General features: G+C 38.2%; 1 protein-coding gene across 1 annotated transcript in view; it reads left to right on the plus strand.

Moving 5' to 3' along the window:
- The first annotated feature begins 1,253 nt into the window (after window positions 1-1,253).
- macf1b (microtubule actin crosslinking factor 1b) overlaps window positions 1,254-16,780 on the plus strand; it is a 43,619-nt gene continuing 28,092 nt past the window's right edge. Inside the window, exons 1-13 of the mRNA XM_088929327.1 lie at window positions 1,254-1,790; window positions 2,361-2,432; window positions 3,054-3,224; window positions 5,875-6,041; window positions 7,265-7,424; window positions 8,043-8,127; window positions 8,463-8,704; window positions 10,128-10,247; window positions 10,674-10,781; window positions 11,362-11,580; window positions 12,177-12,380; window positions 13,962-14,193; window positions 16,020-16,246. Coding sequence (XP_088785453.1) covers window positions 1,254-1,790; window positions 2,361-2,432; window positions 3,054-3,224; window positions 5,875-6,041; window positions 7,265-7,424; window positions 8,043-8,127; window positions 8,463-8,704; window positions 10,128-10,247; window positions 10,674-10,781; window positions 11,362-11,580; window positions 12,177-12,380; window positions 13,962-14,193; window positions 16,020-16,246 — 2,544 coding nt within the window. The remainder of the gene's footprint in view (window positions 1,791-2,360; window positions 2,433-3,053; window positions 3,225-5,874; window positions 6,042-7,264; window positions 7,425-8,042; window positions 8,128-8,462; window positions 8,705-10,127; window positions 10,248-10,673; window positions 10,782-11,361; window positions 11,581-12,176; window positions 12,381-13,961; window positions 14,194-16,019; window positions 16,247-16,780) is intronic.

Consider the following 16,780-nt stretch of genomic DNA (forward strand, 5'->3'; position numbering starts at 1 on the left):
GTGCAGACTACGTAAGTGTTTAGAATAATCTACTGTACAAAACATTTGAATATAAAACTTGTTTCAAAATTATCTTATTCATTTCATCATTCTAGTCCTACCAATTTCTAGAGCATTAGTGGTGTGTTTTACATGTACTGTATTACAGAATTTAGTAAAGTAAAATTAACTGTACAAAACCCATGAGCCAAAGAAAGAAACTTGCAGAGTGTGGGGTAGCATTTATTTATGTCAAAACACAGGAGTGTCTCTCAAAATGGAATTCCTAATATCAATTGAAATAACAGGAATTGGTTTTTAAAACAGATACGCAGCAGTTATTTTTATTCTCTTATAACATGTAATGTAAAAAACTGTTATATGCGTAATGTGTTTTATTCTTGCTCTACCGATTTAACAAACAGGTGGCAAAGACGTGTCATTAATTACCTTATAGTGGGCAAGGGTTTATGGCCTTAGTGGATTAATATTGAGTTATTGCTGTCGTTAGTAACATGTTGTAAAATAATAAAGAGAGAAAAAGAGAGGTGAAGAAGGCTACTGCACAAACAAAGCACATTGTTAATATTTTGCAGTGTCTAAAAATTCTATTGTGACCATGCAAAGGTTACAAGTATGTTTAAAATAACCTCAGTAATTGTTTGCCCTGCAGTGGCATTATTCTCTCTTAGGAGATGAAACAATGAAGCTTTTGGCTCCTTCCCTATGGACACAGTGATGCTTGCACAGCATGCTCACATTCACAGAACAATGATGATGTAACTAAATGACTTGCACTCACAAGAAAAGTTGGTTAATGCCAATTTTAAGGATGAAAGTCTTCACTCTTATTTTGTAAAGGGTTGGCAGTCATTTAACCCGAACTGCAGTTTGAAGATCTTCGTTTTGTTTTCTGTGTATCAGAAATGCAAGTGATTAAGTTATATATTATATATATATTGTGTTATGCTCAAATCAAAGCCGAGGATCGTGACAATAGCAGCATAGCTGTACTCTGAAGGAGTGATTCTTATCCCTAACCATCATGTTTTAATTCAGGCATTACCATGTCTGTTTTAACATCGCTTTACATGTTTAACATAGTTGAAGTAGTTGGCTCTTGCCATGTATTTTTGGGGAAGGGGGTTATTCAAATCAGGCTTCAGATGTTTATGCAGAGCCCTTGTCTTGTTTTAGGCGGCTAAGCGCCCTCCTGCATGCTTGAATCTGGGCCTTGCCTCTGCACAGCTCACTAACCTCCTGGCTTTAGCAGCATGGGGAATTCCTTCAGCAGGCCCAGTTGCTTGGGCCAGAAGTCAAAACAGATTAAGTCAGAGGAGGACATCTTGAAGGAGTGCTACCAGTCCAAGAAAGAACCATTCGGTGAAGGCCAGGCAGAGGAGAACCTAAAGGAGAAGAATAATGCTGAAGTGCAGAGTTCTGCTGGGGATAAACCTAGGAATACCACCACAATTGACAATGCCTGGTCAACCACACCTGGTATCATCAAAACCCCTCAAAACGGGACTCTCCCTAAGAAGAACAATGTGGATTTTGGGAAGGAGCCTCCTAGTTTGATTGAGAAAGGATTGGGAGAAAAAGCGGCTGGTATCCAAAGAAGGAGCTCAGGAAGCCCCTGGTCCTGGAAGCCCCTAGCCACCAGAGAAGTGACTGAAGTGACAGAAGTGACCGAGACTATTGTGACAGAAATCGTAGAAGTGACGGAGTATCCATCAGGAGACAAGGGGGGGGATCCTGTCGTCACCAGGACAGTGAGGATCCTTACTGATGCTGCTGAAGAGCTGTCTGAGGTCAATATCTGCAAACTTTGACATACTGTAGAAGATCTGTAGACAGTTATTGTCAGTTGCTGACAATCCAGATATTGCAAACATGGTAGAATCGTGTGACTAGTTGGTGATAGAGTTGCTCATACCAGCTGGAAACAAAGCCTAAAGTTTATAGATGAAAAATAAATTCCTTTTTTCCTCTATAAAAGTTTTGGAGGAATCACCTTTGTGTCTCATTTTAGAATGTTTTATTATTTAATGTGTATAATAAGAACTTCTTTAAAGAGTACCGTATCATAAACTGCTTCTAATGAACTTGTAGCTCTTGTGTGGGTGAACAAATATAATAGACAATCTAAAACAAGAATCTTAAAGGTTTTATGTACAGTATACAAGGGTTTTTTTTTCCAGAAGAACTATTGTTTAGCTCTAGACTGAAATCATTTACACATTTTAAAAAATTACTTATTTTATTTAAGGTAAGTAAAAAGGGAATGGTTCTTCTTTTCAACTAAGCTAGTTGTGAAACCATGTGGGCTTACCCATCTTTTCCATCATTCAGCAGTTCATTGTTTTTTGTTTCTACCACAGTTGCAAGGTGATGGACATTCAAGTTCAGATCAGGACACCACTCTGGAAAGGTGGAGCAAAATTAACAAGAAGGTAGAATGTAAAATGTATATAATGTAAATGTTGTAGTTGTAATTTCCCCAAATTGGTTCCAGCATTGAAATACTGTAGTCAGTTTCATAACATGTTCCTTGGCATAGAAAAACAAATAAAGGGGATACAGCTGTGTTTGTGTTAGGGAAAAAAGGGATTATAAGGGAATATTGATTAAAAAGGGAAATCAGAAGACTTAGGGAAACGTTGTGTTATTGGGTATAAGTTAAATATGTATTATAAGCTAGATGTGTAGTGTAGCCTGCCTGGTCTGTAGAGTAATGGTGTTTCTCTTCAGTCCTGAGCAATGATATTAGAAAAGACCCCCATGTGCAAAATCTGAGGAAGGATAGTCAAACCATCTGTACTCCAGTGGATACTGACATCAACACAAAATTAATGAAACTGCCAAGTAATGATTGCATTTATGAAGTTCACAATATGTAATAGGTAATATAATTGCCCTTATCTACATTTTTGCATTTTAACAGGATTTATGGTACTAAACTGAATGTATAAAGTTGTAACTATAGTTAAATTTTTAAATTTAAAGTCTGTATTTCCTCTTTTTTGTGCAAATGCATGAGTCCACACATGAGCTTTCTGTTTCTTGGTGTCAAGGCTGCCCAGTGTGCCTTAACTCTGAAAGAGGGTTTGGAGGACTCCAGAGCATTTCATCAGCACCTCGAGGCCTTGCTGACTTGGGTTTCTGACATCGAGGACCTGATGACCAATCAGAAGACACCATCTTCAGAGCTGAAAGTCGTGAAAGCCCAGCTTCAGGAACAAAAGGTACCGGAAAAATGTAAAAACACCTAGAGCACATCAACAAACCTTGTACAAACTTGAGTGAACACAGTACAGGAGCCTTCAAATTCAATCATACTCTTAATGAACTGTAAACATTGATCTAGTAAATGCAGGTGTACACCAGGAGGTTACAACACTTACATAAATTAAAGTGTGATTAAAATGTTATAAAATGTAGTAAGTAAATTGTTGACTTAAATGTAAAGTAATAATTACATATACAGTATTATTAAAAGCACAATGTTCAGATTTATTGACACTTTGTAAATTTGTTGAAAATTAATGGAGGATTATCAATCTCAACTACTCAAGTGATGCCTATAAAAAAATCCCAGTAGTCACCCCAGAAGTCACCCCAGTTTTGACTGTTTGAAGACACTTTGACTGTTTGGCATGGGGATTTGAATCTTGTAGGTAAAGCTGTTTCCTCTGCAATATTCAGGATAATAATGTTTCCAAAAGTCCTAACTATTGAATCATTCACTTAAAATTTCCTTCACAGAGTGAATTTGACCTCTTGTTCACAGTATCTTATGATGTTTTCAAGTCCCCTGTGTGCTCTTTGTCCAGGAGACACTGTTGGCACATTTTTACACATTTGGGAGTGATCCAGAGTTTCTTTGGTTCTGGAAACAGGTCTCTTTGTGTTTGTTACATCTAAATGTTATTAGCACTGCACTAGGAGTCACTGTTGTTGGTGATACGCCTGGATCATTGGATCCTGTCCATACATTTTTCACATGGAGCTCTGGACTGGTGGGATCCCTGGTGTATTGACTGTATTTTAGGGGTCCCTAGGTAGAAATGTGGAGGGGAGCACCAGTGAGTGAATGGGTAAGTGGGGTTCATGTAGTGCCAAGAATAGTTTTTTTTGTCCAGTATTTTATTGTGATTGATAAAATAAAAATTTGTTCACAAAGTGCGGATACGATGTCTCCAAGACTACCATTCAAGGGTGACCTCATGAATCTGCAATCTGTAGCAGAGTTCCATGGAAACAGAGAAGAGAAGAAAAAGCATTAATTTGCCAAACAGCAAGTGCTATGTGCTTGGATGAAACACAAATCAAGTTTTTGGACAGTCTCACAAGCAGTACGATTAGCCCAGAAAGATGACAGTTATGTTTAGAAAAAAGAATATCCCTTCTGTGAAAAATGGAAATGGATCTGTTCAGTTGTAAGTTGCTTTGACTCCTTTTGTCCTGGTGTTAAAGGTAGAAGGGAAGAACAAATGAGTTTTAATATTGTCAAGAACCCCAAGGATTTTCATTAAGATGGTAATAAAAAAGCCAACATCAAGGTCAATGACCAAAAAGATAAGACCATTCTATTCAGTGTCCTAAATTTTTCATCAGTAGCAGAACATTTATGGTATGAGCTTACTCTTAAGGTGCTGGGAAGGTACTGCATGGAGCTAAGGTGGAATGCCAATGTCCCTAAAGAGAGGTTTATGAACAAATTAATGGCAACAGGAAACCTTTTCAAGGATATCAAGTCCAGAAGAGGAATAACAAAACATTGATTTAGTATGAGTAAACCTGAACACTATGAATTAAGAAAAGCGTATTTTTACTATATTACACTAGTTTTAACAGTTGTGTTATTTATGCACAAAATATTGAAATTCATACAAGCCTTTAACTTGCGGTTTATTTTTTATTAGAAAATATTGAATGTGCACTCAGATTGCTATAGTAAATTAGCTTTTAGCTCCACTTACTCATAAATGTGAATAAATCTGGAGGATGTTATTTTTGTTAGTAACTCATGCTGTAAGTAAATATTCTGACTTTTTTTTTCATATTCTAGCATGCATTTCACTGATCCAAAAATAATTTGCCGGGAATTTGTAATGCTTTAGAAACACAGTAGCCATTCACCTTCATAGATGCACCTTTGTAGATTAAAATCTTCTTTTTATACCTGAATTTAAAGCTTCTGGTGAACTGAAAGTCAACCAGGTATCCGCACTACAGACATGTCATCTGAGATCGTTCAATTGGTTTTTCCATTATCTCAACAGATGGTACTTTGCATAACTCACTGTTAAGGTATTATTTAACTAAAGCACAATTGATCCATTAATGTTTTATTCACTGTATAACGAAAAAAGGTTTAATGTAAGTGTAGAATTCTAAATGTTAATGATATTCTGAGATAGAAAAACACACTGGGACTCAAAGGATACCACGTATCTTCACTCTTTACAATGTACTGGAACTTATCTTTGTTTTGATTTACCATTTGTTTTGCTTAGTTTTAATTCATAGGGACATAGAACAAGAGATAAAAGTGAAAAATCAGAATTAAAAATAAACTAATAAAGCCTAGATCAAATTAAAGGGTTTTTCTTGTTCTTTGCTGGCCTGGAGACACATTATGTTGACCCAGAAATTCAAAACCGCTCACCATTCATTATACCCAGATACATAAGCCCCAAGATACCTGCTTCACTGTGCCATTTGGCATTATGTACAACATATAAATTGTTGTAGCCACAAAGACTTTGAAGATAGAGTTGGAAAGTATTCCTTTTATTGTGAGACTTTCTCAGTTTTCAGCTGAAGTCTAATGTTACTTCTCTTGTAAAATAAAAGTCCTTGGGAGATTAATAAGTGATTGTTTTTTTTCAGTTACTACAGCGCTTGTTGGAAGATCGAAGACCCAGTTTGGAGCTCATGATACAAAATGGGCCACAGTTTGTTGAGCAAAACCGTGACCTCGACAGAGAGCTGGTTCTCAGACAAATTTCCCAACTGAAGGAGAAATGGGAAACTTTGCTTCAGAATGCAGAAAACAGGTCTGCTTACTTTTATGTGCATCAGTGACAATTCAATAGACATGATTGATGTGTCTGTAATCGCTTCAAGAGCAAAAATAGCTCTCTACTTTCGAGCACTCCATAGAATTCAGTTATATACACTTCTTTGTGTAACCTGGCTTGTGTGAGCTGTGTGTTATGAAGAATTCCATCAGGTTGACTTTGTCAAGGTCTTTCAGGTTTTTAAGAGTCAGGTTCCCTTGTAGGCTTTCCTGTTCAAGCCTGAAAAAGATTCAGTTTTTTGGTCTTTAAGATCATGATATTCCTTTAAGCCACTAACTTTAGAGGAATGTATCCAGCCCCTTTTCTCTGAACATTTCTCTGATTTCAGAGCAGCAAAGCTTTTTCACAAGCATTAATATCCCAAAATGAAATGTATTGAAAAAGTTTATTGAGTGTTTGGCCACAGTAAATTTGAAGTACAATTGGTCAATTGTATTTGACAAATTGGTAAAAGTGGTCAAATTAATTCTTGAGAAATATTATCAACAGGCTTATACATCTAAAAAAATCATTATATCCCATTGTACTTTTCTTATACTCATTCCTTCATAGTCTGTCTTCCAGTTCTTGAAAAAAAATGATCACAGAGAAGCCAACCAGTACTGATCTCATTCAGATAAAACCCATTATATCTGTACACAGTCTTTTCGATACAGGTAGATTGTCAGAAAAAGATGAGGTTTTCTTCAGCACATCACAGTCTCAGCTGCGCTCTGTTTATCTGACAGATTTAAAATGGCTGTATTGACTCTTAGGAGTACCATGAAATATGTAGCTTCTTGGACACCTGTAGGTTTGCAGTTATGTCACAATCTGGAAGACACAATCCTATTAACTCCAACCCTCCTGTAAGAACCTACGAGACTTGCAGAGTGTACAATGTAGAACATCTTAGGGGTGAGCACATTGAAGGAGTATGAATGCCCTTCCCCCATCTCCCTTCATAGTACACTTCTTGATGCTGTGAGAGGAGATGTTAAAGAAACAACTGGCTATTTTAGATGTGCTATATATTGAATAATAGAACAAGTGAATGTTAGAAAAAAATGTTTTCAGTTAAATGTTTCTTGAATAGGCCCACAGTCTACTTCAAGGTCCTTCACATAAAATTCAAGAAAAGATTTAGTTTACTCCCGTGAAATCCTTTGAATTTATTTTTTTTCCGTAAAGCCTTTTGGGGTGTTTTGTCATTGTGACAGGGACAGTAGATTGGTGCAGATCCTTCCTAAGGCACAGGGATTTCAGGAGAGCATGGACAGCTTCCAGCAGTGGCTTATTACTGTGGAGCAGAACCTCTCCGAGCTCCGAACCACAGAGAAAGGCATGAGCCACATCCAGGAGACCACTGCTCAAGCCAAGGTGCAAAGTCTGATCACCAACCCTCTGGGTCTCATAAAGACACAAAGGCATGATCCTACAGTGCTTCACTGCACTTGGACTATTACAGTTTATAAATGAAGTTTACTTTTTGTTACCATATTAGCTGTGTTTATCTTCTCCTAAACAACCAAAAGTGTATACATTTACAGTACCAATTCAACGGTTTTGATATGGAATGGAGCACTAAGTAGAAGACAATGAATTATTAATAAACAATATATGTGAAATAATATGTGATCTCCTAGGCTACTTTCCACAGTTAAGGGGATAATTTAGAATTATGTGGTTAAATAATTGGGTAACAACTAAACAAGGACTGAGTTTGGCTGGAAACTTTAAAGTAAGTGTTTACCTTGCAGGTTAGTGGAAACACCTCATGCCATAATCAAAAAAGAACTTCAGAAAAAGAGTATTTGATACTCATTAGTCTGAACAGAGTTATAAAACCATTTCTAAATATCAGAGGTTCCATCCTTCCACTGTCAGACAGACAATCAACAAATGGAAAATATTCAGAACCATTGTGACTCTGTCCATGTACTTGTTTTGTCTAGTGTTAAAATAAATGCTTTAATATTTGTCTTTACTGCTTAATAGGTTGCTCTTGAAGAAATAAAATCCAAAAGCCAGAAACTTGAGGAAGTCTTACAAAAAGGGTTTGAACTGATGGAAAAAGTATCAGGTAGGGATTTACAACATTTTACTTGTTCTCTGGCTTCTTAAAAATAATATGATGCATATACCTAAGGAACTGAACTTAAAAATAAAAGCAAAAATGCAACATCTGTTGTAGCGAATACAATGTAACAGGGTGTTTTGTTACATATAATGTAAAAAAATAATGGTTTTAAGAAGAAAAAACACGTTGTTAACAGTGCTGGTGACTGTAGTTCCAAGGTAGTTTTTTTGGTTTTATTATGTTTATGAAACTGCGCCAAAGGGAAGGGTTTTTGATTAAAAGTTGTAAAAAGGCTTCATCGCCAAAGAAAGCCTTCAGCCAGCTCTCCTGTCTTTCAGAGGAAGAATTGCAGCTTGTCAAGGAGAAGGTTGACAGCCTCCGGATCAGGTACTCGGTCCTCAGCGTGAGCAGCTCGGATCTCCTGCAGAGGCTGGAGCAAGCTCTGGAGGCCTCGTCCCGGTGCACCTCCAGCCAGGAAGACCTGACCCTGTGGCTGGGAAGGGTGGAGAGGGAATTGGGGAACTATGAAAGCCAGATTGTTCCAGCAGAAACCTTCTTCAGTGCCTTGGACAAGCAGAGGGTAAATCTCTATTAACAGAAATTTCCCAACAGAGCAGTGGTTTGCACTGTCACATCTTATGTCATTTTTCTGTGTACGATATACACGTTAAACTGTTCTCCACCTGATTCTCTGTCATGTGAATTACTGTAATCATGGATCTATATTTAAAAAAATCCTCAAATACCTGTTTTATATAAAAATGCAGACCCTCTATAGTGCACCAAGTAATTAAAATATGCTAGCTTGCAGTCATAAAGCTTACGCAGTATGTGTTATAAATCTATCTGTTCTGCACTTTGGAGAGAATGACGACTAGCTGAGACAGAGAGCGGAGTGACATAATACATACATGATCATCGTCTTTTTGTTGCTTCTCGATAAAGCAAAAGTGCATATGCTTGTTATTATAATCTATCAAACAGGTGCAGGTTGAACTCTGTGATCCAGATATCCCTAGTTCAAGCCTGACCTGTATCACTAGCCAGCTGTGACCAGGTTTCCCCATATGAATGGACTCAACTGGCAGACTAGCACCAAGGCAAGGGTGGGATTAGTTGACCAGGGCAAACCTATGACTGTCAGGCAACTGAAGACTTGAGTGACATCACTGAGAGAGAATGCTGCTCCTCCAATCAGCAGTGATCTCCTGCCTGCCACTGTGGAGCTTGCAGAGTGTCCGTGATGAATGGCTCAGTAGGCCAACACATGAGAGGAGAAGGACTACAGTATATGTTTTATTTAATTGCATGAGACCAGAGACAGGAGTTGGTGCCAGAGAGACAAGTTCATAACATAACGGCTATACTTAATTGAAAAAAACTGGCAGCTATATATTTTTGTTAAATATGTACAAACGATTTTTAAGAAATCTGTACATTTGGTGTCTCTTGTAATACAAGATATATCATACTGCTCAGTTTAGAATATCTGTAACATGCCATATGACCAAACTCCAGTAAATAACACAGTGTTTGACTCACAGTGTTTGGGAGTAGTTTGACTAATAGTTTAGTCATCTAAACTATTGTATCATCCTCATTTCTATTTGTCAAATTGTGTGGGGGGTACTGTACATATTCAACCAAGTAGTTGGTACTTTGCTCTTGGTAAAGCTCAAAGTTGGCCACCCAGGATGACTTATTACAGCACACTCATGAACACTGACCTTGTTCAGTGTCAGTGTGGTCCATATTTTTAAAATATACCTATATACAAAGTTTAGATTATCTACTCCCCAGCTGGAGATCTGTCATGTCACATTGGACATGTGAAAATGAAGGGAGTGAAATTCAGTTCAATGAGCATGATGCAGTAATTCAACGGTGTTTTACCACATTTCAAAGCATCTGCCATGAATGAAGGAACAGAAGAGGAAACTCCATTGAATCTGATGTGTGACAGTGTTATGTCAAAAGATATCCTTTCGAACGTGTGTTCTCAGCTTGAGCAAGCAGTGGAGAAGGAACTGGGCTGGTTTGAAGACACGGCAGAGAAACTAGAGGAATTCAGGAGCATTAACCTGGAAACAGAAGTCATTTCATCCCAACTCTATGATCAGAAGGTAGGTTTCCACAATGATTGGTTGTATTTTTCTCTGACTATAGGCTTTCAGCATAAAATGGTAAAAAAGAAAGATCATCATACAGCATTTGGACATTTGCTTACTTAAGTATTTTTTTGCCTTTGCACTTTTTTGTCAGGCCCTCTTTTGTTTAATCTGTGAGCTAAGAATACAGTAATCTATCATTTAGACACTAAAATTAATTAAATAGATAAATGTTAAAACAGACACTCTGTGTTTTCCTTTTAACACTGTCAAAATCATTTCCATTTTCACAGATAGAAAATTGATATTCAATTAACTACTTACTGAATGATGTCTGATAGATTGAACAGATGCTTGTAATATTTTATACCCATATATTTGAATGACAATTAAAATAATATTTGGGCTTTATTTGACAGATTTTCCTATTTATATGTTTAGATACTGGCTGTTGAGATTATGCAGCACAGATATAATATAGAGAAAATCCTGAAGATCTTTGAAGTTTTACTTATTTACAGTGAAGAACATGAAATACAACCCTTACAGGTAAGACTTACACTTCATAGTACAAAAGAAGCTCTATAAAAGAATGAAAGCTGGAAAATATGTGAAAAAGTGAAATGTTTAATTCATGCTGGACATGGCCTCTGCTTACACATGGAGTCACTATAAAATAAAAATCAGTTTTTTCACAAAGTGTGTGCTAGGTGGATGCAAATAATGCTCATTGATGAAAAGGGTAACTGTAGAAAAGGGTAATTTTTGTAATACAAATGTTATGGAGCGGAACTTTGAGTTAACTGCTATAATATCAGTGTGTTTCTGCAATATGCTGTAAACAAACTCTTTATGATTGAAACCCAGAATAATAAGTAAGCCTAATAAAAGGACTTGGAAAAAAAGGCAGTAGCAGCTTGTGTTCATTTGTTGTACTTTGTTTTAGAACTTCTTTGCTTTTGGCAACTCCTTCTGTGTTTCTTTAGGAGAGTCCCCTATTTAGTAAAGTAATTGAATGAAATGCTTTTGTACTGATCTTCTGCATTTCTTTTATGCAAATAATGACTCACACACTCCCTCAAGAACAGTAGTTGATGAGTTTTCTCTTTTGTTCTTTACTCCTGCAAAGAGCCAGCTCAACTCCTTGAGGGAACAATGCCAATCCACATCACAGAGAAACTCCAACGTGGTTCTGCAGCTCGAGCATGCTCAGTCACTGCTGTCCCAGTTCTCAGAAGCCCACGCTGAGGTGTCCCCATGGTTACAAGAAACCCAGACTCTTATTGAACAGCTGTCGTTGCATACCATTAGTTATGAAGCATTCAAAGAACAACAGGACCTGTTACAGGTAAAGACCACCTCTAAACTAGCAAACATTTTATGTGTAATGTTCTCTCAACCTAAGGTTTTATCTGTGTTATTTTTTAAATGTGCCTCCAAATTCTAAGAATTATATTTCTCAAACATTTCTGCCAGTTCTTTGATGAACTGTAAGAACAACTAAATGGAAAATAAATAAAATCAAAGTAATTTTTGCAGAGACTCGGAGACCATAATAAAAAACCCATGGTTATACTGTAGCAGCTGAATGAAATTAACCTATTTCAATGCTGAAACAGTTTTTCTGTTCTCCCTATCTCAGCATGGTACTACTATCTAGAATGTTGCAGCAGGATGAAATACTCCAGATACACTTTACTTTACACTTGACTGTATGATTCATGGATACATTCAGCACAGTGCTTGTAAGCAATGTAAGCAGAGTGCTTCTTATTTTGTAGCCCTTTAAATTACAGGAACAATGAAGGATAGAGCTCATCTCAAGCAGAAAAGCACTGCCTGTGTGGTCTGACAAGCAGTGACCGAGCTGACATTTCAAATGTTTTTACCGCCCTGCAAACCCAGTGTCAGGACAGTATGGGACATGTGTGCTCCTTCACCCAGGGCCTGAGGGAGTCCATTGCAGAACACAAGCCCTTGATAGGGCAGTTGAAGTCTGTGAGCGGTCGCCTGCGGGAAATGAGCCCCAGCCAGGGGGAAGCTTTTGCAGCAAGAGCCCAGGAAGCTGAGGAGCAGCACAGCAGGATAAAGGAGAGGGTGCGACAGGCTGCCTGCATCCTTGAGGAGGCTCTGCCACGATACACGCAGGTGCAGTGCTCTTTACTATTGTACACAGGTGGAGACATCTGGGTGAACACAGCTGGGCTTTGGCCTTCAGTTTTTTCCCTTATACATACAGTAGATATTCATCAAGAGGTGGTTCTGCCTAGTGGTTAATACATAGATATTCATAAAGAGGTGGTTATGTTTTTGCCATAGTAGTTAAACAAATCCGAAGAACACAGAACTGTCTCCTATGGTTCTGGCAATATACTTCCTAACATTACAAGCCATTACTGTTGTCTTTTCCTTGTGGAATTTATTCTTATCGTTGATTTTCCAGGTTCGAAATAAGTATTGATTGGATTTTAAATCCCTTGCAAGTCTTATAATTTTTTTGTCTTCACATCTTATGTTTTAGTACTGTACTGTAAATCTTTAAAGAAACGTGTCCTCTGAAATCACCACTTGAATCCTAGTTCTCCTGGATAATGTCTGATATGGCTGAATAGTTTGCAATGTGAAAAAGTGCTCAGTATCAGTAAGACTCCTTCTGATTTTTTCATTTTCCGAGACAAATTCTGACGGGCATATTTATCAGTTCTGTTCCCAAAGTGAGTCTTCAAGTGAGAGGTTCCTCTTGGGACCTCTCACTTTAATTTTTTAATTTACAATAAACAATTGTTTTTGTTACGCCCACCTGATTTGGAATCATCACTTGTGTGTTTTCACATCTCAGCTTGCAGCTAAAACCCCGCGACCGCACACAGGGGAGAATGAGGAAGTGTGGGCAGATTCCTCCCACCCATGCACCTTAGAACCAATCATCTTTTAACACATCACAGGTTGTACAGCCTTGTACTGAAGGTTCAACATTGATTGGAGGAGAAATGCATCTCTCACTAACAGCTGCACACAAGGCTACATGTGCCCGACAAGGTGCAGGGGTCGCTGTTACTGAAACCCAAGAGAGCTCTACTCTTGGCGAGACACAGTTGGCTTGACCCACCCTTGAAATGCGATCAAAGAGCTTAATCTGCACTGAAACACTTTTACCAGTTGATCAACTCAGGAGACGCAATATTTCATTGTTGAATGTAAAATAATCCTTTAGATTAACCTGAATCAAATCACTCTGCTTGAGAGATTCAGGGCCCTTAAACTGTTTGGGCATGATACCCCTTTAATAAAAGAAAATAACTCCATTGAGCTCCTTTTTGTGATATGGTTATTAAAACTGAAGATAAACATAGGCTTATCAGTGTAACCCAATGTGGTTGACAAGATACCTTCCTCAAGCTTTGCATTTATATATATTTTTAACTCTCGATGTCTCTACCTGAAGAATAACAGATAAAAAAGTGCTTTGACACTGGAAAATGTTACGGTGAGCAGCTACCTCTCAAAAGCTTCTCAAAAGTTGAAGTTATAATGGGCATATTATGTGTGCATAATCTGCCCATTTTACAACCAGGTTTATATCATTTTTATTTATCACTGAAAACACTTTTTACGGAATCGTTACATCATGGAAAAAAAAACAGATCCAAAAAAACAAAAAAAAAACAAAGGGATTCTTCTAAAACGTACAGGAAATTGATCAGCTCTGATTCTCTGCCATTTGCACAGCTATCTGAGAGGATGACCCTGATGGCACAGAGTCTGGACAGGCTTTGGAGCCGCCTGCAGACCCCTGTCACTCTGCAAGGGCAGACAGCCAGGATCCAGGAGCAGCTCCAGGACAACAGACACACACTGTCTGAGCTGGCGAAGCTGGAGCTGGGCCTCAAGAATGTCAGAGCACAGGGGGCAGAGCTCATTGCCAACGCAGAAACAGCTGGCAACAGCTCCATCAGCACAGGTAGGATGCCACTAGAGTCACCTGAGAAATGGTTTTCGTGTCACCTGTGATCTGAATGTGAAGTGGAGCTGAATCTAGTACTACACCTGCCAAAACAAAGGACGTTTGTTCTGAAAGGTGTCTAATTTTTGTTTCTTTTGTTCATTTTTTGCAAAATATAAAGACATGCCTAATGTACCTGTTCTCTGCATACATTGACTTTTTTAGGTTCTATCTTCTCAAAAACCTCCTTAAAGATACCAAAAAACAACATTCATTAATTGTGATTGATTTGACAAACATAAAATCATGTGTGCTCATAAAATAAGGATCACTGAGCCAGGAAGATACAAAAAAGAGAGAAAAAGTATATACGAGGCGGCTTGCCATGTTGTCAACGAGAGGAGCATCAGTGCTGAGGAGCTCACAGTGTGAAAAAGGATAATGTTTTGTGCACATTTTCTTAAACACTCTCATACTATTATGACCACCATAGCAGTAGCCAGAGTGTCAATAGGCACCTCTGTCATGATAAAAATAGGGATTAAAATTCAGATAAAAGATGGGACATTTAAGCAACATGACAGTGACTTTCAAAGACACTTATCTAATGAAGTAGAATCAGTTGGTTGCCAACATGTGAAAGTGACCACGATGTCTCCTTTTAACACTGTTTCTGGCACAAGTCCAGCTTCCCTACCAAACTCAAAGTCAACACAGTGCTTTGTTAACTCGGTCTATTCATAAGTATTACGTTTCAGAGAAATACCGTGTGAAAATTGCCAGTTTCTCAAGTGAATGGGTTATTTTACAAGGAAGGAATATAGCAAGAGCGAATAATGAGACGTTTCATTATATTAAAATCCCACTTCATTTGCAATTTTAAGTGCATGTTTGTAGGTTTACGTGTTGGGTTTGGGTATGTTACCACAAAAGCCATCATGAGAGAAAGTTCCCCCCCCCCCCCACCAGGGAAGCAGCTGTACACATAAACTGTTTTTACTATTCAGAAATTAGTTAGGAATGACATGGAGGGTCTATAATCCAGTGGTAGAGCAACATGTTTTATTATATATTTTGTATTCTAGCTTGTTAAAATATTTTACTGGGAAAACTAGTACACATTTTACATTCAATAATAACATATCTTCTGAAAGCGACAGTCTTTACATTATGAATACCTGCTCCCTTTCCTTTTCCCATGAGTAATATACACATACAGTATACAACTAACTGATTTGGGAGAAATAGAACCTAAATCTGTCCAGAATGTTTTTTCTTTATTTTGTTCATGTTGGCCCATAAACTGGTTTGTATACCGATTGGTCAAATGACAAGTGGGGCTCCTGAACAACGTTCTCTGTTCATAACTTGCACTGATACGGATGGACCAGGGTCACTACTGACGCTATGGGCCAGTTTCAGTACTGTGGCGAGTCTATTCACTTGCTCGTCTCCAGACAGCATTTGTTTTTCTCTTTCCTGCAGTTGTCCCTCTTATCCAGACGACACCTGCTAGGTGCTTTGCTGCATGCCTCCCTTGTAGGCAGTTCCACTGTCTGTACTGCTAATGCCCCTAGTAGTCTGCCCTCTGGTATAATATCTTTCAAAAGCCCCCAGGTTTTTCACAGCCTCATATCTTTCTGTCCCAGTCTGTTGTGCTCCCAATATTCAGCCATGACAAAGTCACGTGACTCATCATATTTACTGTACATTGTCTACAGATAATGTGAAGAAGAGTTATTCTATCTGATAGGGCTGTCCTAATATTTTACTCAAGTTTCAAATCAACTAACTCTCGATCTTTGAGACATGGCATGATCAACTGGACCCTTTTCCTTCCACAGTCATTGAGGATCACGTTTCCAGCCTGGGCCGGCAGTGGGAGGAGGCTCAAGCCCAGGTTCTGGACAGGGAGAAGTGGCTCCTGAATCTACTCAACTTGGCCACTAAGTTCTGGAGCGACCTGAACGACCTCACTGTTGTCTTGAATGATACTCAGCAGATAGTCTTGGATCTGAATGGGACCAGATCGGATTCAGAGACCATCCGACAGAGCCTAGAAACCATGCAGGTAGTGTAACCACCTGTCCTACTTATCAAGAAGTATAATAAAGTAAGAGAAGGAGTGTCTGCTTTAAAGTCTTCTAATGGAATTTAAGATAGTGAGGTATATTAATGCTATGTCTAGATTTTTAAATTCAGAATAATCATTAAAAACAGGTTATATGTTGTATGCTTAAACTTGAAACCGTCGGATTTCATTGTTTTCTTCTCATAATAAAAAGCGGCATAACGATACTATGTGGAAAATGATTAATGTATGAAGCATGTCTATTTCCAGCCATAAATTACATTTTCAGGCCATTAGTCTGGTGTGGCTGGTGTTTAGCTGTTGGTTTGCACCACAGAGGTGGCTGCTGTGGTTTAGCTGAGCCTTAATCCTTCACATTTTTCAGATCTTGCTTAGGATGAAAATCCACATAACTGTAAAGTACTATTCTTTTGAATAAGATTTGATCACTTTATTGGCCATATACAATTTCTTGTATTAGGAATTTGTCTTTTTTCATACCCCAACTTGCTGTCCATGAGACACACAGACAGG

This window comes from Atractosteus spatula, chromosome 12 (genome assembly GCF_055471065.1).
Source record: "Atractosteus spatula isolate fAtrSpa1 chromosome 12, fAtrSpa1.hap1, whole genome shotgun sequence".
NCBI lineage: Eukaryota > Metazoa > Chordata > Actinopteri > Semionotiformes > Lepisosteidae > Atractosteus > Atractosteus spatula.